Source organism: Eublepharis macularius, chromosome 11 (genome assembly GCF_028583425.1).
Source record: "Eublepharis macularius isolate TG4126 chromosome 11, MPM_Emac_v1.0, whole genome shotgun sequence".
NCBI lineage: Eukaryota > Metazoa > Chordata > Lepidosauria > Squamata > Eublepharidae > Eublepharis > Eublepharis macularius.
Window position 1 is genome coordinate 35333750 of NC_072800.1, and position 25597 is coordinate 35359346.

Consider the following 25597-nt stretch of genomic DNA (forward strand, 5'->3'; position numbering starts at 1 on the left):
GGAGGGGAGGGAGCTCAGTGAGGATTTGTTACCAGAGAGTTTACCCTCTTAAGCCACCATTTTCTCCAAGGGAACTGATCTCTGTAGTCTAGAAGAACTCCAGGCCTCCCTTGGAGGGTGGCAACTTTTAATTCCACAGCACATGGCTAATACATTCAAACAACTGAATTTCTAAACAGACCAAGAAGAGTCTTTTGAATTTCTCCGAGTCATTCATGGCAATAAAGTATGTTAATCTTTGTGCCAGCACTAAGAAACTGAGCAGCACTATCACTGCACATTCCAGAATCAAGCACCTGATGGGAAAGTGTTTTAGCTATTCATTTATCCTTGCAACTATGCCACTGCTTTCTCAGAAGCAGCCGCTTAGCCTCTTAGGATACAAACATCAAGCATCATGGCGTTAAAATAAAGGGATTTATTCTGTTTGTCATTCTGTTATATCCCATGTCTTCAAGGCAGCTTATATTAAAATAGCAATAAAAGCGTGACAAAGCTATTAAACAAACCTAACATTAAAATCATAGTTAATCATTTAAAACAAACTAAAACAAGTTTGATAGTCCTTAATGAAAAAATATGCAGAAATGGATGGGATAATCCAATTTTTTATCAGCCACCCTAATCCTTAAAATCACACTCAGCCTTTTTTAAAGTGCTGATTTTGTTCAGAAACCCTAGCAGGGACGAATTGAAGGTTGCTTCGGATGCAGGGCTTTTTTTCTGGAAAAAGAGGTGGTGGAACTCTCAAGAGGGAAATGAGGGAGAAACACAAGGGATTTTGTGAAATAATACTATTTTCTTGTGCTATGGACTTATATCAGCTGTAAGACAGAACCCTGTACCTTGTGTGTGTGTGTGTGTGGGGGGGTATTAAACAACATAGGAACTACCCAGTAGACTCATACTTATCACAGTAATTGTGAACTCTTGCCCCGGGCATAAAATTCTGAGGGGCGCAAAATTTCTCCAGCCCTACCTCTATACCCTCCCCAGGGCAGCGGAGGCAAGCCCCTCATATCTGTTGGGGAGACGCGTTCCTCACAATGATCCAGCCTCCCCTCTCCAAGCAGCCACTCATGCTGAATCTCCATGCAGCACCAAACAGCCCCTCAGAATTTTGTGCCCAGGACAAGAGGTGCTGGTACTCCATTCTACTGCGTTCCGGCTGAAAAAAAGCCGTTTGGATGTAATGGTTTCTATGGTGGCTCCGCCCTTATGGAATGGGCTGGGTGTTGAAGTAAGAGCTGCCTCTTCTCTAACCCAGGGTAAGTGGCAACTTAAGTCTGCCTTGTTCAGGTGGACTTTTTCTTGACTTGGTTTAAAAGGTGTTTAACTGTGTAAGTGCTTTAATATATCAGGTTTCTAGTAGGCTTTTACTTGCTTTTAAATTGTAAAACACTTTGAAAAGAAATAGTACAGAAACATAGTAAGTAACATATAATAGTATATAGTAATATATAACAAGTCGGGGACCCATAAGGACTTGCAGGAGACTTCTCATTCCCCCCTCCACCGTGTCTTCTTTCCCTTCCCTGCCCCCATATCATTTCCCCTTTTTCCTGCTTCCTTTTCTCCTTCTCACCCACCTTTCTCTACCCCCTGTCCTCTCCTTTCTCCCTTCCTCTCTCCCCCTGGCAGCCTCTCCCCTATGGCCCAGTTGCATAGTGCCAGCTGAGCCCAGTTGCATTGTGGGGAACCTGCAAGGATTTGTGGGGAGTACTTTACTATTCCCTGTATGCCCTTCCCCACATTATTACCTCTTTCTCTCCTCCTGGCAGTTTCCATATGCTCACCTTTCCCTACATCCTTCTCTCCTTCAAACCCACTAAACAACATGCCTTTTATCTGCCCACCATTTTCATCTATATTTATTAATTTAATACATTTATACACCATCTTTCTTCAAAAAGGGGACCCAAAACAGCTTACATCATTCTCATCTCCTCCATATTATCCTCACAACAACACAGAGAGGGAGATTAGTTATGTTAGGCATGTGACTGGCTCAAAGTCACCCAGTGAGCTTACCCAGCAGAGTGTTAACTTGAACCTGGGTCTCCCAGATCCTACTCTGAAATGCTAACCACTACACTACACTGACTTTTAGGGGGAGCACTGTTCAACAGCAGCAAGCAGCCAGGCTTGAGTGAGTCATGTGAGTCAGATGGCAGCAAGCTGTCCAGTGTTTCCTGACCCCTTTGAAGCCTCCCTTAAAGGCCCAAGCAGCCTGGGAAAGGGTTCCGCCTCTCCCCTGCCTTTTACTGACAGAAAATAAGCATGGAATACTGGCTAAACTGTTATGGTTGCTTAGCAACAGCCACTGAGAGCATCTAGTTTAAAGCTACAGGTGTTTCTTTTATCATTTTAAGTTTTTTTAAAAAAACATGGGTTTTTAAAATCGGATTTTCCTGCAAATCTGAGGCATTTTTCAGGTGTGTAGGAAGATCTGCCTTGTCTGTTTATGGTTCCAATCTCCAGATTTAAATAGTCACAGATCAGAGCCACTTGGATATTACTATATAAGATAGAAAGGACTCATTAGAAGTTTCACACATGCTTCAGAATTTGCTTCCATTTTCTTGGTTTGAACCAAGCAAAGCAAAGGGAAGTTCTAGCATATAAGCATAATTTTTTTATTGATCACACCTCACCTTTCAACCAAATTATCGAGATAGCTTTAATAAAAGAATACAAGAAAAGAATACAAGAATACAAGAACTGGTTTCATGTAGAACTTGGCTTCTAGATTCTCTCTCGGTGATGAAGCAGTTAAGAGAGACATGGGGCGGGGAGGGGGGGGCATCACTTCCATATCCACTGTGTATCCAATTATCATAGGCCTGTGTTTGGGCCACAACAGTACTTCTTCATTTGCATGGCAGATGGAGGCCAATTACAAGTACTAAGTCAGAAACACAATTTCTACACCTAGAAGAGCAATATTAGTACTGGAGATTTTCCCATTCAATCTGATTTTAACTTTGCAAAAGCTGCTTTTTTAAGTTTCCTGACAGATGTACTAATAGAAATGAATACATTTGGGTTAGATCCTGTGATCCACAGGTGCAAGGACTGTGGGGATCTTCCTCATTCCTCCCTCCCTCCCTCGCTCCACAGCCATTTTTGATCCAGGAAGTCCCCGGGGTCAAGGGATCATCGCATGTCACACTGATCAGGTGGTGTAGAGGGGAGAGGGTAAAATCGTTCATTTCTTTCTCTTCATTTTTCTACCTTTGTAAAGGATTCTGAGATACTTGTTTCCTGCTTTATCAAATTCTTACCGTGCTCCAGTGGATCAGACATGCAGAGTCTGCCTGCAGTTTCACTGTCTGTTTGTTTATTGCATCCTATAGACAGGTAGTCCAATGAAGTGATTGGCTGAGATGTAACCAGATGCTCTGCAATCTGTTGATCAGATTCCTTAGTTGAAGTAATAAAGACAAGTTTTTAGCAGACCATAAAAAGTAACAATGTAGTAGGCATTCTGACAGCTACAACAGCAAGAATTTTCTAAGAGTGGTTTTAAAAGAATTACTTGATTTCAAAACACTCATTAAATTACCTGTCTTACCTGCCTGCGGAACATTGCTGTTATCTGGGAGTTTTGCGCGAAATTGCACAAAACTCCTGGATAAGAGTGTCTTCCTGGCGCGACTTCACGTGGAAGACGCTGTCTTCCGGGTCTTTCGCATAATGTTCCGCAGGCAGGCTGGTCGTGTAGAAACAGCCAAGAACACTGACTGACTTAATAAAAACCATCTTCTTTGTTTCTGTGATCAATAAGAGTGATATAGTTGAACTAATATCTTTTAAGCTTAAAGAATCTGAAGCTTCAATGAATTTGTCTTCAGGAAGCCCAATTTGAATATCACCCATTTAGAACATTCAGATAGTCTTGTTAACAAATAAACAAAGCAAGCTCCATCGTCTATTTAATTGTAGTATATTTGGCTGTGTCCCATACAGGGTCGGTGCCACCATTGAGGCGGTGAGGCGGGCGCCACGGGTGCTGGAGGGGGCGCCGGAGAGGGTGCCGGGGGCGGAGGCGCGCACCACAGAGCTGGCATGCCTGGCCCATGGCTGATACAGCCAGCTGGCCCCGTGCCGCCGCTGCCACCACACTCCCCCAGCCAGGCGCAGCAGCCACAGGCCAAGCATAGCAGCCAGCCAAGGTGGCGTGCGGAGCACGGTCAGCCTCCGCACACCGCCCCAGCCACCTGCCAGCCAACGGGCCCGGCTTTTACTGCGCGATCATCACGCAGACCGGGGGTGCGCATGCACTGCGCACACGTGCACGTGGGGATTGCTGCGGGCACCAGAAACCCTGGCGCCGGCGGTGATCCCATAGAACTTACAAATGCAACAGTTCGTTAATGACATGGAATGGATTTTGGTTTGAATAGTCTCATTATACTACAGCTTTGAGATTAGGCTCTTAAATATATATTCAACAATTCATTTTCGGCCATGCTGCTATTTATAGGATCTACTAGAACAACTGAAAATGAAGTTAAGATAACGGTGTTAAAAATCTGCTCAGGACACTGTAATGCGCAGTACATTACAGTTGTCTACAGACCTTGAAATCAGGCTTGCACATGTGATTGCTTACTGGTGGAAGAGCTACTCTCTGTCTTTTGGGGATTCTCTATATTATTCATTTTCAGATTAGAGAGGGTATTAATCAAGAAGACTAACTTCCTTGGCTATAATTTTCATGCCCTTTATTGTGCAAGAATGATTTACTCTACGTTTTCAAAATATTGCCCTCAGGGTAGCTTGCCTCACCAGGGTATGCCTTAGTTAATCTAAGTCTTGAGGTTCTGCTTTGCACAGAGAAGGCAGGATAGATTTCTCCCTACATATACTGACCTCAGCATCATTGGGTGGACAATTTGTGGGGACTCCTGTCTAAACCTAAAATTCTCTCTGCATGCAGCAGGTGATGTTTATGAGTTATTTGATCCAGTTTCTGGTTGTAGCTGTTGTAGTGGCAGACAAGTGTTCCATATAAAAGCTCCAGTGGAACTGTTAGGCTCTTAGGCATTTTAAAGAAACCCTTGCCAGCAGGGCTCATTTTGAGGGGGAACGTGCAGGAACACAGTTCCAGTAGTTCTCCAAAGAGGTCACATGTCAGGTGGCCCCACCCATCTCATTTTTGGCCATTTTGGGCCCGTTTTGGCCTGGTTTGGGCCCAAAATAGCCAGGACGGGGCCTAAAACAGCCAGGATTGGTCCCAAAACAGCCAGGATCGGGCCTCTGACGGGTGGTGGATCACTCTCCTGCTCAGCAGCTGCCCAGTTCTGACCATTTTGGGCCCCTTTTCAACTATTTTCAGCCCCCTTTTGCCATTTTGGGCCTAATTTCAGCCCTGAATGGCCAGGATTGGGTCCAAAACAGCCAGGATAGGTGAGGTCAGGGGATGTGGCATATGCAAATCAGCTATGCTGATGACACACTTCCAGTGATGGCAAGAGACATGGTATATGCTAATGAATTATGCTAATGAGTTGTGCTAATGAGTTCCTGCAGCTCTTTTTCTACGAAATGACCCCTGCTTGCCAGTGTTCTATTCTTGCATGGTCCTGATACAAAACAAACCTGAACAAGACACAAAGCATTGCGTGGACACAGACAAGGAAGAGTATAAAGAAATGATTCGCTCTGCCTAACTAAAACAATGGTAGTGGTAAAATACAAGCTTTCTGTAGCGTACAACTTAACTGAAGGTGTATACTTTCATTCTTTGTTTGAAATTGTTTAAGTCTGGGAGCTACCTAGATTTCAGCTGATCAAGTCTAGTCTACTCCTTGGAATACCAACTTTTTGTTATTTGGGGGCCCAGAGAGCCTCTAGAGATGGCTACAAAATACAAGAAATACCGTAAGTGAATTGACTGGATTTTTAAAAAGTGAAGAGAAGAATAGTATCCGTCCTTACATGAAGTACATCTATATTCACTTGGTGAAAGTTACGGGATCTGAGCTCCCGCATTCGTTTGAGATTTTCTTGGTATTTTTCTTCAGCCAGCTGTCTGAAAAGATAACAAACCATTGCATTACAAATGGTAATGAATTAAATTTCAAGAGACTTTAGTATCTGTCGTTCAAGCAATGACAAGCATAACTGGTATGAGAAATAAATGCTACCTTCTTCATACCCATACCTTGAATTTTCAACCATAGCACCTTATCATGCTGCCATTTCAGGGGCATTTAAAAACTCTACTGCTTGACTGCCTCAAGATCAATGGCACTAAGACTTGATGGATGGGAGCGGAAGCCTGCCTTATCTCAAGTTAGGTGGGTGGGAGGACCATGGCGAGCCTTTTCACCGCCATTACCCATTACGGAATTCCCTCTCTCAGCAGGTAAGGCTTGCATCATTAATTCAGGCCTTGATCATTAAAGAGATCCTCTACGCCTTTCCAGAAGGGCATAGAGGATGACTGATCGTTTGTTTTTACTGTTCCCATTTTTAATAACTGGTTATTCAATTTGGGTTTCATGTTGGTTTCGCTGTTTGTTTTTAATTCGGTGACTATTTTTCCTGCTTTCTTTCTTTATGCTGAGAAGTGCTTGATTTTACTGTTTTACATAGCTACTGCTTTTATAGAATTCTGTGTTGGCAGGGGGATGATAAATGTGTTATGATTGTATTGAATGTTGTATTTTATATGTGAGGGAGGGAGGAAATTTGGAACATTTAAAGCAGCTAAATAAGGCCTGCACTGAGCATTTGCCCCCCTCTTTCTGTGGGTAATTTAAAGCCTGAGTGTGGCCAGATGCACTCACTGAAGGGCAAGACTCAAAGGGCTCAGGTGCCTTTGGCTGTTAGCCTGCAGCTTGCAGCCACGCGTCTATGTGAGCCATGGGGACGAAAACAGCATCAGCTACCTGCTTTAAGGGTATATGCACGTCTGTCAGTTGTATGTCTTACTGAAAGTGCATTTTGTTTACATATTTCATTTTCTAAACTGTTTTGAGTCCCTGGAGAGGAAACAAAACATAGTAAATAAATCTATACTGCTGCTTCCTAAGCCATTGATCCATGTTTAAAGTACCAAACAAGAAACAAGGAAACAGAAAAAGAAAATCCCTCAAATAAAAATATACCTTACTTAGGTAACCAGCCTTAGCAGAGTTTTGCCTGGTGAGAACCCAGGGAAGGGGGCCTTTTGGGGCTGTTGCCTGCCAGCTTTGGAACTCCCTCCCCCATGAGATGAAAATACCTCCTTCTCTAGAGGTCTTCCAGATGGGCTTGAAGACCTATCTTTTCCAGAGGACTTTTGCATTAAATCAGTAAGATGTCGTTTGGCTCTACTGGGAAATTGACTTTTATTGATTTTTACTGTATTTTATCTAATGTAATTGCATTTTATGGGCTTTTTAATTAAATTTTGATGCATTTTATTTTGTTATAAACTGTCTTCTGGACTTTTTAGTTGAAAGGTGGCCCATAAATAAACTAAAATAAACCTTTCCCCTTGGTTCAAAAACAGCTGAAAGGATGAGTGTTTACTTTCTGTGCTATATGAAATGAAAAGAACAGATCGGTGAGGAACCTCATGCATGTGTATTGCAGGGTTCAAAAATGTTATCAGCAGCATTTATGTTTAATAAATCACAACACAAATGTGCCTCTGTTCTCTGTGCTTAACATAGGAAAAATGGTTTAAACCAAAACAGTTTGAGATTGTGCTCTGAGAGCAACTAAGTGATTACTTGAGTAACTACAGTATTGTGTTAGAGAGACTATGAGCACCAAAGGTACCATAAAGATGCGTAAGAAGACTTATGATGGGGATCTCAAAGAGAAGTTTGCATGAATCGCTATTTTGTTCTCCTCCAGAAATGAAAAGCTGGTACAGCTCTTCCAGTATTTCAAATCATGCCTAGATACTTGTGTTGCCTGGAACCCCCCCCCCCCCCCCCAGAATCTGGACATGGACTTTATATATGGACTGTGCATAACTTGGTACTGAGGCCAATATGATGCATGAAGAAGGGAGTGGCATCAGACTGGCAGAGCAACACCCTGATCAGCACCCGCAAGCCACCCTCTCTGCAAACACTCTGGAGTGGCCACACTGCACCCAGATAAATGGGCCTGCTTGCCAAGATGCCAGCCCCTGCTGAGATTCCTGCAGGAACCAGTGAAAGAGAGAGAAGCCATTTTCCCAGAAACAGTTTTAAAATGACAACTATTTTTCCTGTGGAAGCCATGGCATGTCTGTGTCTCAGATGGGCTTCTTGATATGGAGATGCCAGGAACAAAAGATGCTTCAGGATCTCCTGGTAATCCCACAATCAAGATAATTGCTTCCACCCATCAAGCAATGGACGATCATAAAATGCAGATCACTTTTCATCCACTCTTCCCCTCTGTCCTTTCTTCCCTCTGGAAGTGCTGCCATGAACCATCATAAAGATCAATCACCCCTCACCCTCTCTTCCTCCTGGCCCTTTTGTTATTCTTGAGGTGCCACAAACACAAACATTAGGCTCTCAAGTACCCTGTCCGGATCTCCTTTATCCCACCTGAGTGGCACATTATTTACTTTTGTTAAATTTCCTGAGAACCATTTGACAAGGCATAAGCCCACCCCGGGTCTAGCCTAGGGGCTGAAATTGGCTATATAAGGGAGATGCGCAAACCCCCCAGGACACCCCCCCCCACACTCCTCCTACCCCATCCCACCTAGTACGTTGCTGGCATCTCACTAGGCATTCTGCCCTTTGCTGCTGAATCTCTGCTCCTCGTCAGGACAGGTGCGCATTGCCCATCAGTGATACTCCTGCGAATGCAATAGTCTCTGTATTTCCTATCTGTATTTCCTAGCCTTGTAGTGAATGTGTGTGTGTTTCTTGTAATCTGTATACTCAAGATTATTAAGTAAAAGCCTTGAGTCATTGAAACATTAGTCTCCTCTTTATTGGGCAGCCACCAGGATTACTGACCCTGGTATAAATTGGTCATGATCCCTTAATAATAGCCTGCTGCGGCAGCTTGGCTAACAATTTGGACCATTTTCACAAGGGTTATTTGTCCTGAATTCAGTTCTGTTGGGAAGCAGCTTTTTCCTGCTAATCCAAGAAGCTTTGTGCACTTCCCAGAGTTTTGCTATTTTTTCTCCGATCTTTCCAAAGTTTGCTTAGCAGCAATGTTTTGGCAAAGATTGCAGGAAAGCCTTGATAGCTGCCATGTGGGCAGGAAAGTTTCTTGGTCCTGCCATCACAGCAGCTATTTGTCTCTGCAGCAGCCATTCCCCTCTATCCCACCACTGGAGGACTTCCTCATAATTAGTAATATCCTTATAATGTTATAATAATCTGTGTATCAGGTTCTCAGAATTCCCAAGCTGCCCCGTGGAAGCCACATTGCCATTGTGCAATATTGGCAGCTGCAGCAGTGACAAGAAAACTACACAGTCCTTTCCCTGTAAGGAAAACACCTTAGCCTCTTGAGCTACTGGAAATTTAGGAAAGGAAGATGTGATAGCTAAGACCAGTACATCAGTCCCAGAAGAAAAAAATATAATATTCTGCATCTTACTTCAATTTCTTTGCTTTCTCATCAGCAATGTTCAACTTCCGCAACCTCATTCTTTCACGGGGTGTCATTTTCTGGACTTCAGATAGGGCCCTCAGAGTTTGCAGATGTACCCTTTTCTGCCTAAAAATAAAGGGAAGTGTTACAGCTTGAACAACTTTTGATGTGAATTACAATTATCTTGACTTAGGGTTGCCAGTCCTATGGTGGGGGATCCCACAATCTCAGCTCCAATCCCCACCACATCCCAGCACCTCTCACCTGGCCAGCAGTGGGGAAGGTGTGGGAATGAGGCTGGGAATGGCATAGCGTGCTCCCGCGCTGCACACCACAGAACACTCCCAGAATGACATCATTCTTGGCATGATGCAAAAGTGACAGGTCACGACAGGGGCCAATTCAATAAAATTCGGCCCCAAACATTGAATTTGGGGCTGATTTTTACTGAATTGGCCCCTGGTGTGACCTGTTGGTTCTGCAGGGAATTCCCAGTGCAGGGAATGACAACAATTCCCAGCACAATGTTGGAGCATTCCCGAGCACATGGGAGCATGCTTCACGTGTGTGCAAGTTAAGATTATGCCAGTGTGCCACCCCCCCCCCAGTGCCACCCTCTCCCTCAGTTTAGAACTCAGGGGACCTGGCAACCCTATAGTACCATGAGCCCAAGGGGGCTCTCAAGTGATGTTTCTTGAGTCTTGAGCACCATAGTGTATGCAAACTGATCAGCTGTTCACAGAAAAAGAAATGAGCACTGAGTCAACACAAGAAGCTTTCCTGAGCCTGAACAACTCTTTGGATTAAATCCACAGCCTCTCAATTCAGATTATTTTCAATATCACGGATATTGTTGGATTTATAGGTGCTAAAAGGAAGAATTGTAAAAGTACTTAATTTGGTTTACGTTCATAATAAATATTATTGCTGTGATGATACTGAAAAGGGTGGAGTTAATGGGTTTTAGAAGGGTGTCCTTCTGTTTAGGATTGTACTATTAATGTTTTGGCAACTATTTACAATAGAACATATTAACTGAAGCCCGTCATCAACAGAGTATTAGGAAATCTCTATGCTTGGATGAAGTTAAGATGAATGGAATATTAATATAACATCTCTATAATTACATTAATTTCTTAATACCCTACTTCTCCTATAATTAAATTATGTAAACTTAGACCTTTGAACTCTCTTTATTTGACATGAGTCATATTAATTATTTCCTAGAAAAGAACAAAGGGACACTTTTTTTGCTTTAATAATAACATTAGAAATGAAAAAGCATATTGATGACCACATTATCTCATCTAACCTCATTATCCTCTGTTCCATGAATAAAGATTTTAGCTTTCAGTTTATAGACTATGAAGTTCAGACAGCAGTATTTTATTAATTGCTTTCAAGCTTATAATAAAGGCTTTAGTAAATATCCTGTCAATGAGGCAACATTAAAATTAAAACATTAAAAGTGCTAGATGCCACTTATTTTAATTGATAAGATAACCTTTATGCCGAAAAACCATCCCTTTTTTAACTACCTAAGCAGCAGCCAGGGGAAACGATGATGATGAATGGGACTGGGAAAAGATAACAAAATTTGCATGATAATAAGAGGCTTTGGAGAAAAATTTCCACCCCACCAAATTCCTAGTTTTGATCAATATAACTGATAAATATTCGTTGCACCCCTATTTATGAAACACATTTTCTTTGTACCAAACTGAAAAGATATTCTGATTGACAAAGCTTTTCAGGGAAACATTTTACAGTCACAATATCACCCTCAAATGATCTTATCTGGTATTAGTATTATTCTAGTTATACCAACATTTGAAATATTTAATCCAATTTAAGTAAAAGACTGCATTTCCCTTAGATTATCTAGATTTAGGAAAATGTATACTAATTAAGGTTTTTAAAGTGTTTCTTTCGGTGCATGAAAACATAAAACCAAACTTTCAAGTTCTGCCAGAAACAGAAGCTTCACACAGTTTAGTAGTTATCTAGAAAGATCTCTCAGAGGTATTACAATGAGAGATTATATTTGCAGAAAGACACAGGAGCCTTATATTATTTGTCTACATTTTATAATACTGGTTAAGTTCAAGCTTAAATGTACTGTTTATGTCACTGCAATACAAAAGGATTCATAATCATATACTACAAAGCACAAATAAAATATTCATACATACCCTTTGGACATAAGAATGGAAAGAGGAAGAGACATCTACCCAGTAGTTTAAAGCAGAACAGTCAAATGAGATGATTACCATTATAATAGACCGGACAATTTTATACTAAATTATACATACTGCAACAGCAAATAAAGATGTTCTATAGAGAGCATATTTATTTATCTATAGTCTTGTGGCAGGAAACAAGCTTTTAAAAAAATCTGAAAATTTAGAAAAGAGCTTTAACAGTCAGGAAACTGGTTCTTAGGTCCTCACAGAATGGGCAGCACAATAAATAATGTCTGAGGTCCTCTTTCCTTGGCTACATATCCAAACTCATAGCTCAAGTTGAAGTTTTGGGTCTTGTTTTGGAAACCAGCAAAATAGTTTAGGGTCCTGAAATAACCACCATTCAAGGTGTTTGGGCGCAGAAGCCCCCCCCCATCGCCCTGACACCCCCACGAGGTCCGCCAGTGGGGCCTGGACAGAGGAGGCAGCTGAGGCAGGGCAGGGGAAGGATGCCCATGCCCCCCCCTGTGGACGGGGCCAAGACGGGGCCAGGACCGAGCTCCAGCGGCCCGAAGGGGACCCCCCAGGGCCCTCCAGCCGGGCAGGCGGTCGGGAAGGCAACCCAGGCCGCAGCGCCCCCCTCTGGCCCAGACGCCCTCACCGGCGAGGCCCACAAAGTGGTGGCCTGTACGGGGACTGAGGCCCCAACCGGGTGGACCCCACACCACACGCGGTTAGTCCCCGCTAAATTTGTACCACCTGCAGCACGCGTCAGGGAGACCACGGCACCAGCAGCCATGGACCCTGCCAACCCCGCCAACCCAGGCGCCAGTGCCATGGATCTGGCCCAGTTTGGGCAATGGCTGGCGGAGCGCCAGGAGCATTTAATGCGGGATGTGGTGACCCAGCAGCAGGAAGCCCAGGCCTCCATTGTGAGAGACCTCTGTAGGTCCTGGGAAGCTATCAAGGGGGCAGCTGGGATGACCACCACCACCGGAGGGACCCCGAAGTCCCCTCCATTCACTCTGACCAAACTAGGGCCGGAGGAAGATGTGGAGGCCTATCTAGAGATTTTTGAAAGGACGGCCGAGATGGCCCAGTGGCCCAAGGACCAATGGCCCTACATCATAAGTCCCTATCTCACCGGAGGGGCCCAGGCCGCCCTCCGGGCGCTGTCTCGGGCACAGGCAGCCAACTATGACACCCTTAAGGCCGCCATCCTTGACTGCTATGAGATAACGGTGGAAACCTTCTGGCAGCGGTTCCAAGCCAGGGTGTGGAAGAAGGGGGACAGGCCCCGGCTTGTGGCCGCGGAACTGTCAGAACTAGACACTAGGTGGCTTGAGCCCACAAACCCCAGGGAAGTGGCCTTGATGGAAAAGGTAATAGCGGAGCAGCTGCTACAGATTGTGCATCCTGAGGTTCGGGCCTGGACCCTGCAGAATAAACCCGGGGGCCTCAAGGACCTAGTCACCCTCTTGGAGAACTTCTTGGCTGCGGAGGTTGTCAGGCGGGCCATGGAAGCTGGGACCCCTAGTCTGTCGGGAGCCCAGTGGGGCCAGGGGCTGGTCCTGGGGGGGACGGGACCCCAGGGCCAATCGCCCCGGCAGGGGGGCGGCCCTCCCCCCATGCTCAGGCCAGGTCTCTAGCCTCCACCTTCCATTGGGTCCCCCCCTTGGCCCGGGGCCGGTTGCCTTGAGTCCAGGAGGGGGTACTAGCCCCAACCCCACTGCTGCAGAGTGGAGCCCCATCGGCGATCGAGGGCCCTGCTTCTCTTGCGGGCAATTGGGGCATTTCAAGAGGGAGTGCCCCTTAATGGAGTGCGATGCGGGGTGGGAGGTGGCCATGCCCGCAGAGGGAGGACCCACCTGCACTGTGGTGCTGCTCACTGAGGTCCGGCTGGGGGGGTCGTAAGTTGAGGGCCCTCCTAGACTCGGGAAGTACAATTTCCATGGTGAGGGCTCACCTGCTGCCTGCAGACTTACCCATCCGGAGGTGGACTCAGGTGGCCTGCATTTACTGGCACGCACATAGATGGCTGGTGGTGGGCATCACCCTAGAGTATCAAGGCGCCCAGTATGAGGTGGAGGTGGCTCGGATGGCCGAATTGCCTTATCCAGTCCTGCTCAGGCGAGATGCCCTAGGCTTCCCCGCCTTGCTGAGGGAGGTCCTGGACCGGGAAATCGCCTTGTGGAGCAAGGAAGAGGGGGCTGCAGGGAGCTCAGACGGGTCCCCCTCCCGGAACGAAGAGGCCCCAGAGGATCGCCTACTCATCGAGGGGCGGGTGGATCCCGGGTTCTGAGTAGCACAAGAGACAGATCCCTCACTACAAGGACTGAGAGATTCCACAGCGGCTAGTGAGGGGTGGATGCAAGATGCTCAGAAAGCCCACTGGTTGCCCCAGGTGGAACAGCAGGGAGGGGTATGGTACAGGCTGGCCCGGGCCGCCCAGGGTACCAGGGAGATCCAGCAACTCCTGGTCCCAGACACCTTCCGGGGACAGGTGCTCCAGGCCACCCACGAACATACATGGGCTGGCCACTTGGGTGTTCAGAAGACGATCCGGAAGGTGCTAGAGAGGTTCTACTGGTCCACTGTGGTGGTGGATGTCAAGAGCCATTGTCAGACCTGCCCTGTCTGTCAGTGAGTGACAGGGCGCAGGGGCCTCCCGGGTGCCCCTAGCACCCCTCCCTGTCATCAAGACGCCTTTCCGCCAGATAGCCATGGATTTTATTGGGTCCTTACCTCGAACTCCACAGGGGTTCCGGTATGCCTTGGTCGTGATGGACTATGCCACCAGGTTCCCCGAAATTATCCCCATGTGCAATATGCAGACCCCGGACATAGCTAAGGCCCTGCTGGACCTCTCTGCCATGGTGGGCCTGCCAACCGAGATCCTTATGGACCAGGACACCCCATTTTGGGCCGCCCTGATGAAGCACCTGTGCCACAATCTGGGGATACACCAGAGTTTTACATCCGGCTACCACCCACAGACAGACAGGTTGGTGGAGTGGCAAAATCAAACCATTAAAGAGGCCCCCCTGGAAGATGGCCCGAGATCGCCCCCACCAATGGGACCTATATATAGACCCCCTTTTATTCACCCTGCGGGAAGCGCCCCAGGCCTCCACCGGGTTCAGCCTGTTCGAGCTCTTGTACAGGCGACAGCCCCGAGGGCTGCTTGACCTGGTGGAGAGCCAGTGGGCCCCCCGGGACAAAGAGCCCGGGCAGCCGGCCGGAGACAACATAAGGCAATTGGAGGGAAGGCTGGGCTGGATGCACCAGGAGGCAGCCCGGCGACTGCGGGTGGCTCAAGCGCAACAAAAAGCTATGTACGACTGGGGAACACGGGAGCAAGCCTTCCAGGTTGGGGATAGGGTGCTCGTGTACCGCACCACCTTCCCCAGGGAAGAAGGGGACCCATGGAGGGGGCCCTTCGAGGTGGCCCAGGTCCTCGGCCCCCTTTCCTATGTGGTCCACTGTGGACCCCGGGGCCGGGACCGTAAAAGCCTACACATAAACCTCCTCAAGGAGTGGTGGGAGCCGGCTGCCCCGGGGGCGACATCCCTCTCTGCCACCTGGCCGAGGACCCGTTAGAGTTCTCCGAGAGTGAATTGCCCTGGACCCTAGAGGCTCCAGAGGGAGAGGACCCCCAAGTAGACCGCAACCTCTCCTCCGAGCAGGCGGCACAGTTGCACCAGGTGTGGGAGCAAGTGCCAGGGGTGTTCTTCCGCCAGCCGAGATCCACCCCTCTGATCCAACACACCATCCCCACCGCACCTGGGCAAACCGCCCGGGCCACCTGGCGACCGATCCCCTGGAAACAATGGGAGGCGGTTGACAGGGAAACCGAGGACATGCTCCAGCTAGGGGTCATAGAGCCCTCCTGCAGCGCCTGGCGGAGCCCGATAGTGTTGGTCCCCAAGCCCGACAGCTCCACCCCGTTCTGCATGGACTTCAGGGAGTTAAACAAAGTCGCGGAGCTTGAAGCGTACCCCATGCCCCGGCCCGACATCCTGGTGGAACACCTCGGGGTGGCCTAGTACCTCTCAGCCCTGGACCTGACCAAAGGCTACTGGCAGGTCCCCGTCCACCCTGAGAACCAGGAGAAGACGGCCTTTGCCACCCCTGGGGGGCTATTCCAATTTCAGCAAATGCCTTTCGGACTGCACGGGGCTACCGTGACCTTCCAGAGGCTGGTAGACCACGTCTTGGGGGACTGCCGAGCCTTTGCCCTCACCTACATCGATGATATTATCGTCTTTAGCCCAGACTGGGACTCCCATCTGCGGCACCTGCGGACGGTCCTGGCGGCCCTCCAGACCGCAGGGTTGCGGGCAAACCCAAAAAAAGAGTCACCTGGGGTTCCGCAAGCTGCAATATTTGGGCTTCATCATAGGCGGGGGAAGGTTGAGACCCCCACCAGGCAAGGTTGCCTCAATCGCGGACGTGCCCCGGCCGCACTCCAAAAGGCAGTTGTGGTGGTTTCTCGGTCTCTTGGGCTACTACAGCCGGTTTATCCCCCATTATGCGTCACGGGCCGCCCCCTTGACGGATGGCCAGAGGAAGGTTGAGCCCAATCATGTACATTGGACCCCCGCTCAGGCCGTCAAGTTCAAGGACCTGAACGGGGCTCTGACAGCGGGTACGACATTCTGGAACCCTTACTTCACCCAGCCGTTCACGCTTGCCACCGATGCCTCCGCCACGGGGCTGGGGGCAGTCCTCACACAGGACCGCGAGGGGGGGAGCTCCAATCCTGTTCTTGAGCCACAAGTTGCAGCCACCGGAACAGCGATATGCCACTGTGGAGCGGGAGGCCCTAGCTATCAAGTGGGCCATTGGGGCCCTCGAGTACTACCTGACAAATAGCCCCTTTACCGACCACGCCCCCCTCCAGTGGATCCATAGGATGAAGGATCATAACCCCCGGGTGCTAAGGTGGTACCTCTCCCTCCTTCCCTTTAGGTTCTGTAATCAGTACCGGGCAGGGCCCACCTGGACGCCAACTTTATGTCCTGGATCTTCAAGCCAGACCCTCCCATGGACTTGCCAAGGGGTGGGGTGTGTCCGGGCGCAGAAGCACCCTCATTCACTGATGCCCCCACAAGGTCCGCCAGCGGGGCCCAGACGGAAGAGGCAGCCGAGGAGGGGTGAGGGAAGGCTGCCCATGTCCCCCCCCCCATGGAAGCAGCAGCCGGGACGAGGCCAGGACCGAGCCCTGGCAGCCTGAATCAGCGGGATGGGCACCAGGCCTCGCTGACGCCACAATGATGCCGCTGGCAACGGGACGGGCCATGGCGCTGAGCAAGGAGGCACCTACCCATCCTGACACGCTGCAGGCCGGCGATCAGACCGACTCGAGCGGCAAAGCCCACGGCTGGCAGACAGGACGCCGCCCTTGGGCGGGGCCAGCCAGCCCCGTGTTATGCCCGGATGAGGCGGAGCTGGCCCAGACACCCTCACTGGCAAGGCCCAGTGGACTATTTTTATTTACTTATTTATTTTTTAAAATTCGATTTATATACTGCCCTTCAGGACAACTTAACATCCACTGAGAGCGGTTTACAAAGTATGTTATTATTATCCTCACGACAATCACCCTGTGAGGTGGGTGGGGCTGAGAGAGTTCTAGAAGAGCTGTGACTGACCCAAGGTCACTCAGCTGGCCTCAAGTAGAGGAGTTGGGAATCAAACCTAGTTCTCCAGATTAGAGTCCTGTCACTCTTGACCACTACTCCAAACTGGCTCTCACTAAGGAGATCTTCTGCCCTCCACTTGCACTGCTAAAAGGAAATGCTGGGGAAAAGGGGGGGGATTAGTGGTATGCTGATGTTATGATGTCACTTGTAGCACAAACTGGAAGTGATGTCATCAAGTTGGGCAAAGTTCTAGCAATCACTCAAAACTCTATGGCCTATAGTTTTGGGTGAATGCTAGACCATTGCCCAGGCACTAAGAAGCTACTTCTGGGTCACACCGGAAGTGATGCCATGATGCTCATATGATGCTTAAAAGGTAAGCCCTGCCACCTATGATCTCTTGCCACTTGCCAACCACAGGCTGGTAACCCTATTGAGAACACTACTCAGAAATAAGATCTTGTCTGTATTATTGGTGGATATGGTTCACCTCAGAGCAACAGTACACATGAAAAAAATAGAGAAATAATTTTAATGTGGAGAGGTAGAGAAAGAGAGAGACAGAGAAGGCTAGAACAATACAGTGGAAGATCACTGATAAGCAAATAATTCTCTCTTACGAGAATAAGCACTCATATAGCTTTTTGTAATGCAGTGTAATGTAGACATTTCCAAGCCAAATAATGCTTTGTTTCCTTTCTTGACTTCTAAGCACCTTCAAGAAATGTATAGAAATATATTGGTTAAGTATAATAAACATTGCTTATGGCAGGCAAGGGAACAACAACGGAAATAATTCCCCCTGCAGTGCAATGTAGCAGCTGTTGATCAGTGCAACAGAGCAACACTAACTACAATCTAGGGATAGAAACGAAGTGGAATGCTGGATCCAATTGAGACCAAAAAGGATAATTTAGGACAACAGAATTTAATTATGAGCTTTGAAATTTCTTTTAATCATTACAGCACTTTAATATTACTTGTATTAAATCAGGTTAAATCATGAATTCTATAAAATAAATTGAGTAATTTATATGGATATAGGAAACAATACACACAATTATGCTTACTGTAATCATTGAACAATACTATCTTACAACAATTATCTTACACATCAGCACAATAACCTTCAAGCTGCAGGACATAAATGAATAGACTTCCCATTTCATTTTTCAATCTAGTTTGAAACCTACTAAAAAGTAAGGCAAATTTGCACAACCTTATTAACATGTGGGGGTGGGGGGAGGCAGCATGGTATAGCTCGATCTCCTCAGATCTCGGAAGCTAAGCAGGGTCAGTACTTGGATGGGAGACCACCAAGGAAGACTCTGCAGAGGAAGGCAATGGCAAACCATCTCTGCTTCTCACTTGCCTTGAAATCTGCAGCAGGGGTCACCATAAGTCAGTTGTGACCTGACAGCACTTTACACACATTAACATAGGGGAAGCCAAGTTTTTGTTATATTTTGGCATTTGAAATACAAAATATGTTACAAAGAAGTTCCTCTGGACTTTTGTGAATGACCAAAGCTCAGTTCAGCATCTGAATTTTTAAAAAATTCTTCCAGCATTAAAATAATTTTATACTCACATGGCATTAATGATATGAGCTGATTCTTTCTGAGAATTAAGAATCTGGTCTTCCTTGATCATATCTGCGAATTTACACTTCATATTCTACACAGGAAAGCAAAGTAACAGAATAAACGCAGCAATTTATTTTTATTACAGTACAGAATTCCATGGATTTTCCAAAACTAGTGCAGTGTATTCAACTTTCTCAAGCTATTTTTGGCAAGTTGGCTTTAGCAGATACAATCAATGATGGATTCGCTCATTTGCAGGTTGTTTCAGCCCATCACCACTGTGAGGAAAAAGTATGATTGCTCACAACTAGAAACATGTGCAGCAAAATTGAACTCCATTCTGACAACATGAAATTAAAAACATATGAATCCTTCTCTCTTAGACTACACAACCCCTAACTAATTAATTGGTTGCAAATTCTATGAATTTCAGTGATATTTCTGTTTATGACTGCAGCCTTGAAGCGTCATCCTAAGCAGAGTTACAGACAAAGCAACTCTAAGCAGAATTACATGCTTCCTTGATTTCTTTTTTTTTTTTTTTTGGAAAAATTTTTATTGGGTTAGAATCCATTATTTCCACATTTACATTCAATTTTCCCCAATTTTTTCATCTCTAACCCCCTCCCTTTCCCCCCCCTTTTTGTTGACCTCCAACAGCTTTCCAACCCTTTGTCCCCTTTCCCTTACTTTTATTAGCTTCCTCTATCTAAAACAAATATATATTCTCCATTATTCTAAGCAGTACATCCTTAACTATTTTTAACATTATATGCCCAAACTGTAAGCCTTTGTTTCCATCTTAGATAAACAATTTATCCCAATTTTTCAATTTCAGGTATTTCTATATATCATAAACCATATAGATCATACGTTCGTTTATATCAAACAATTTGACTTATTCTCTATATATATTACTCATTCTATCTTTTTATAATAGTTCTATATATCTCTCCTCACGTAGTCAATCAATTTGACCCATCTATATCTTCAGACATTCAGTTTGGTACAAAATTTGTCAGAAAAAAAAGAAAATATTGTTAGTTAATCGCTCCTTATATTTAGTCCTTATAATTAATTATTTTCTCTATGTTCTGTTTGTTAACCTATATATATCTATATATATGTCAATCTATTAATCTGACTGCTTATTAATTCACATTTATCTCTTCTCCCCCCGGTAAAGTCTCCCCCCTCTACTTCAATACTTCAGTAGTTCTCAAACTGCCACAGTTTTCCTCCCACCTCCCATTTCTTCTCCAGGTATTGTTTCAGCTTCTCCCAGTCTGTGTTGAACTGCCCTGAGTCCAGATCTCTCAATTTTCTTGTCATCTTGTCCATTTCAGCCATATACAGCAATTTGTAAGTCCAATCTTCAATAGTTGGCACTTCTTGTACTTTCCATTTTTGCGCATACAAAAGTCTAGCTGCTGCTGTCATATAAAATATCAACGTCCTGTGTTGGGCTGGAATTCCCTCCATTCCCAAGTTCAGTAGCAGGAGTTCTGGGTTCTTATTAATTTGAAATTGTAAAATTTCACTCATTTCTCTTATTATTTCCCCCCAGTACTGCCTGGCTACCTCACACGACCACCACATATGATAGAGGGAGCCCTCATGCTTCTTACATTTCCAGCATTTATTAGAAGTATTCAAATTCCCTAGCGCAATCTTCTTTGGTGTCATGTACCAACGATAGATCATTTTATAAATGTTCTCTTTGATATTAATACATGTCGTTATCTTCATTGTAGTTTTCCACAAGTATTCCCATGCCTCCATTGTTATTTCTTTATTAAAGTTTATAGCCCATTTCACCATTTGTGTTTTAACTATCTCTTCCTCGGTATACCACTTCAACAGTACTTGGTATACCTTGGATATTCTTTTCTTATCTTCTTTAAGAAGGGTCTGCTCTAGTTCCGAATTCTCTATTCGTATACCTCCCTTTACAGAGTCCGAATTATATAAGTCTCTGATCTGTCTATACTGGAACCAATCGTAGTTAGGTGATAGTTCCTCTTGTGTCTTTATTCTAAGTTTGGATGCTTCAGTTTTAGTTATTTCTTTATACGTTAAACATTGTTGTTCATTATCAACAGCTCTCGGGTCTATCACCTCATATGGAACCACCCACAAAGGGGTTCCTTCTTGTAGATAAATTCTGTACTTCTTCCAGATTATGTATAGACTTCTCCGAACAAAGTGATGCAGGAACATCGAGTTGACCTTTACTTTGTCATGCCATAAATATGCATGCCATCCAAATATTTTTTTATATCCCTCTAGGGCTAATAGTTTCTTGTTCTTTAATGTCATCCATTCTTTCAACCAAACTAGGCAGATTGCATCATGATAAAGTCTCAGATTGGGCAGTTGCATTCCGCCTCTTTCCTTTGCATCTTGTAAAACTTTCACTTTCACTCGAGGCTTCTTGCCTGCCCAAACAAAATCTGATATTTTCCTCTGCCATTTTTCAAATTGTTTGGAGTCTCTGATGATTGGTATTGTCTGTAGCAAAAACATTACTCTTGGTAACACATTCATCTTAACTGCTGCAATCCTGCCCAACCATGACAAATTCAATCTATTCCATTTAATCAAGTCTCTCTCTATCTGAGTCCATAGTTTTTCATAATTGTTTTTGAATAGATCTATGTTCTTTGCAGTTAATTCGACTCCCAAATATTTCACTTTACTTGTTACTTCACAATCCGTTGTTTCCATTAACAATTGTTGTTTCTGCTTAGTCATATTTTTGCATAATATCTTTGACTTCTTTTTGTTAATGAAGAAACCTGCCAAGTCTCCAAACTCCTTGATCTTATCTATCACTCTTGGCATGTTCTCCAATGGGTCCTCTACAATTAACATTATGTCATCCGCAAATGCTCTGACCTTATATGAATAGTCCTTTATTTTTATTCCACGAATTTCATCATCTTGACGTATTTGTATCATCAGAATCTCCAATACTAAAATGAACAACAATGGAGATAACGGGCAACCTTGTCTTGTTCCTTTACTTATCGTCAATTTCTTGGTCAATTCATCATTCACCACAATTGCTGCAGTCTGGTCTCTATAAATTTCCTTAATTGCTCTGATGAATCTTTCTCCCAATTGTAGCTTTTCCATAGTGGCAAACATAAAGTCCCAGTTTAAATTGTCAAACGCTTTTTCAGCGTCAACAAAGAAGAAACCAACCTCTTTGTCACAACGCTTGTCATAATACTCAATAGCATTGATCACTGTCCTTAAGTTGTCTCTTATTTGTCTGTCTGGCAAAAAGCCTGCTTGTTCCTCCTCTATGACTTCCGAGAGCCACCCCTTCAATCTCTCCGCCAATATCTTCGCAAAAATTTTATAGTCATTGTTGAGTAGCGATATAGGTCTATAATTTTTCACATTAGTCAGGTCTTGGCCCTCTTTTGGGATCAATGATATATTCGCTTCACTCCAAGTTTCTGGAATCCTTTGATCCCTTAAAACCCTATTCATCACCTCTTTTAGGAATGGTGCCAGTTCATTAGCCATTGTCTTATAGAATTTAGCCGTAAGTCCATCTGGCCCTGGCGCCTTTCCTAGATTTGCAGATTGTATTGCCTTACTTATTTCCTCGTCAGTTACTTCACTATTCAACTTATTTCTCCAAGCTTCCGAGATTTCTGGAAGTTTGGTTTTCTCCAAATATGACGCTATTGATTCTTTGTTTACTTTTTATTATACAGCTTAGCGTAAAATTTATAAAAGGCTCTACTAATGGTAGCCTGCTCCAAATACGTTTTGTTATCTTCGCAAATTTTATTTATTATCTTCTTTTCCCTTTTCTTCTTCAATTGCCATGCCAGGTACTTCCCAGGTTTATTAGCACCCTCAAACGCTTTTTGATTCAGTCTTTTGAGATTCCACTCCAATTCTTTATTGCTCATTGCTGTTAGCTGTTCTTGAAGTATTTTAATTTCCTGGTATACCTTCTTTTTCCCTGGTCTCTTTTTTAGCTGTATTTCTTTGGCTTTTATTTTCTCCTCAATCTCTTGTCTTTTCTCCTCTTTCTTCTTTCTTGCTCTACCATTTAAGTCCATTAGTATGCCCCTTACAACCGCCTTGTAAGCATCCCAAACTTTATTGGTTGGTACTTCTTTATTCACGTTGTATTGTATAAAAAACTTTGTCTCTCTTCTCAGTATTTCCATATTCTCTCTTTCCTGTAACAAGTCCTCATTTATTCTCCATGCTTTCCTTTTTCTCTTTTTTCCAAATTTCCACATAATTGGGTTATGATCTGAGCCTACCATAGGCATTATTTCTACCTCCTTAGTCCATAATGCTAAGTCTTTTGAGGCCCAGATCATATCAATTCTTGATAATGTAGAATGCCTTGCAGAATAAAAAGTAAACTGTCTGCTTTTAGGATATTCTCTCCTCCATACATCTTCAAGAGTCTCTTGTTGAATCAACTCAAAAAAAAGCTTTGGTAATAGTCCTCTTTTCTTTTGTGCCGTTGTAGTCTTTTTGTCTAGTTCCAAGTCTGTCACTCCATTGAAGTCTCCAGCAAGAATTATCTGGTCGTATGCAAGATCGTCTAAATGCTTCCTTAAATCCTCAAAGAAGCTTTCTTTTGCACCGTTAGGTGCATAAAGTCCGACTACCAACACTCTCTTTAAATTCCAAATACATTCCACTGCTACAAATCTAGCTTCCACATCTCTCATAACAAATTTTGGCTGTAGCTCCTCTTTTATGTACAACACCACTCCTCTTTTTTTCTTGTTAGAGGCCGCTACATATTCTTTGCCCAATTTTCCAGATTTTAAATATTTTACATCCTGCTTTCTGATATGGGTCTCTTGCAAACAAACAATGTCACATTTTTGTTTTAGTAGCCAGTGAAAAGTATTTTTCCTCTTATTCGGTGAGTTTAGTCCATTTACATTCCAAGATAATACTTTACACTCCATACTCATGATCTTGTTGGTAAGTCTTTTTCATTGTCCTTAATAAATCGCTCCATCTCTCGCTCAGATCTGATGCGTTTTTTGGCCCCTCCAAACTCAAAGGACACTCCTTCCGGTAACTCCCATCTGTACCTGATTTTCATGTCCTTCAAAATCTGAATTAGCACTTTATATTTTTTCCGGTCCAGTAACACTGATCTAGGCAGTTCCTTCATTATAATAATCGTCTTGCCATCAATCTCCAATGGATCTTGAAACTGTTTTGTCACAATCCTCTCTTTCATATTTCGTGTTGTAAACTGCACAATCACATCTCTTGGTAGTTTCCTCTGGGTTGCTATTCTCGAATTCACACGGTATGCCACATCTAGGATAGCCACAACTTCCTCCTCCTCCTTCCCCAGGTACTCAGCCAACACCTCAGTCATCTGTTCTTGCGCTGACTTTCCTTCCACTTCTGGCAAGCCACGAAAACGTAGCTGCTTCTCCATATGTTTAGTTTCTGCAACTGACATTCTCCCCTTCACCAATCTCATCTCTGTTTGTTGCGTGTCTGCTAAATTCTCCATCGCGTCTTCTACTGTTTTAACTCTCTGCTGCGTTCCTTGTAATTCACTTCGTATTGTTTCCATACCTTTTTTCACTTCTGACAGCTCCGATTTTACTGTCTGTGTAACCTCTTTAACCTCTTTTATCAGCTCCAATTTCGTGTCCTTAAGTTCTTTAATCATATCTAAAAGTTTTTTGTCCAGGTTTTTATCCAGGTTTTCTATTGCCGATTGCCACTCTTTTTTTGACATCGTGGGGCTTGCTTTAGCTCGCTCCCACGAATCCGCTCTCTTCCTTAACTCCGTGGCGTAAAATTTAACGTTTTTCTATTTTAAATGTCCCGGTCTTCTTATAGAAATTAAATTTTAAAGAGTCCAAAATGTCGGGCGTCTTTTCTCTATGGTTTCTCTATGATTTTGTAATCCAAGATGGCCTACTTCCTCTTCCGCTGAAGCCGCGACCCTTCCCCTTTCAAAAATGGCGATTCCCTACTTCCTGCCCTCCAGCAAGGGCCGCTTCTCTCCAGCCACTCTATTGTTATTACGCACTTCCTGTCTCCCGTCTTCCCACAGCAGATCTCGCGATGGTGTCTTTTTCTCACAGCTCCAAAGCCACAGGTATTCAAAACAATAGTCCCATTTCTTTAATAACTTCTTTAAACTTAGTCTCTTTTTAAATTCAATTCCTGCCGAGTCTTCCCCTCCTTTTCACTAGTCTGTTGCAGTTTAAAAATCTACTTTTTTTCCTCTCTGTTTTTATCAATCTGTCCCGTCTCAGAAGATAATGATCTTTACCTTCTCTTCACTTTTCTCGGGTTGTAATCGCTGTTTCGATTTTAAGTTCTCCTCTCAGCTTCTTCCCCCAATCGATGCTTGGGTATGTAGGTCTTATGCCAGCCGAATTGGCCCCAAAACTGCCGCAGAGATTATAGCCGACCCGTCGCAAGGTGGGACCTCAAGGATCGGGGGGAGACTCGTTGTGAAGAGCTCCCCCTCGTCCGAGATCTAGCTCACCCTAGGGTCTTGAGCGTTCTTTGCCTGCTCCCCGCCTGAGAGCAGTCGGCCGCGGGCTATTTTCACCCCGCCGGCCGGTTAAAACGGCAGTCCGGTCAGCTCCGCAAGTGG

The 25597-nt window shown here is 44.9% G+C and overlaps 1 protein-coding gene across 3 annotated transcripts in view; it reads right to left on the reverse strand.

Annotated features, from left to right (window-relative positions):
• The window catches only part of NEK11 (NIMA related kinase 11), a 123468-nt gene that overhangs the window by 43972 nt on the left and 53899 nt on the right, over positions 1 to 25597 (reverse strand). For all 3 annotated transcript variants that reach the window (XM_054991512.1, XM_054991511.1, XM_054991513.1), the window contains exons 9-12: positions 18972 to 19057; positions 9559 to 9678; positions 5944 to 6037; positions 3285 to 3423 (exon numbers count right to left, since the gene is read on the reverse strand). In XM_054991512.1, coding sequence (XP_054847487.1) covers positions 3285 to 3423; positions 5944 to 6037; positions 9559 to 9678; positions 18972 to 19057 — 439 coding nt within the window. The remainder of the gene's footprint in view (positions 1 to 3284; positions 3424 to 5943; positions 6038 to 9558; positions 9679 to 18971; positions 19058 to 25597) is intronic.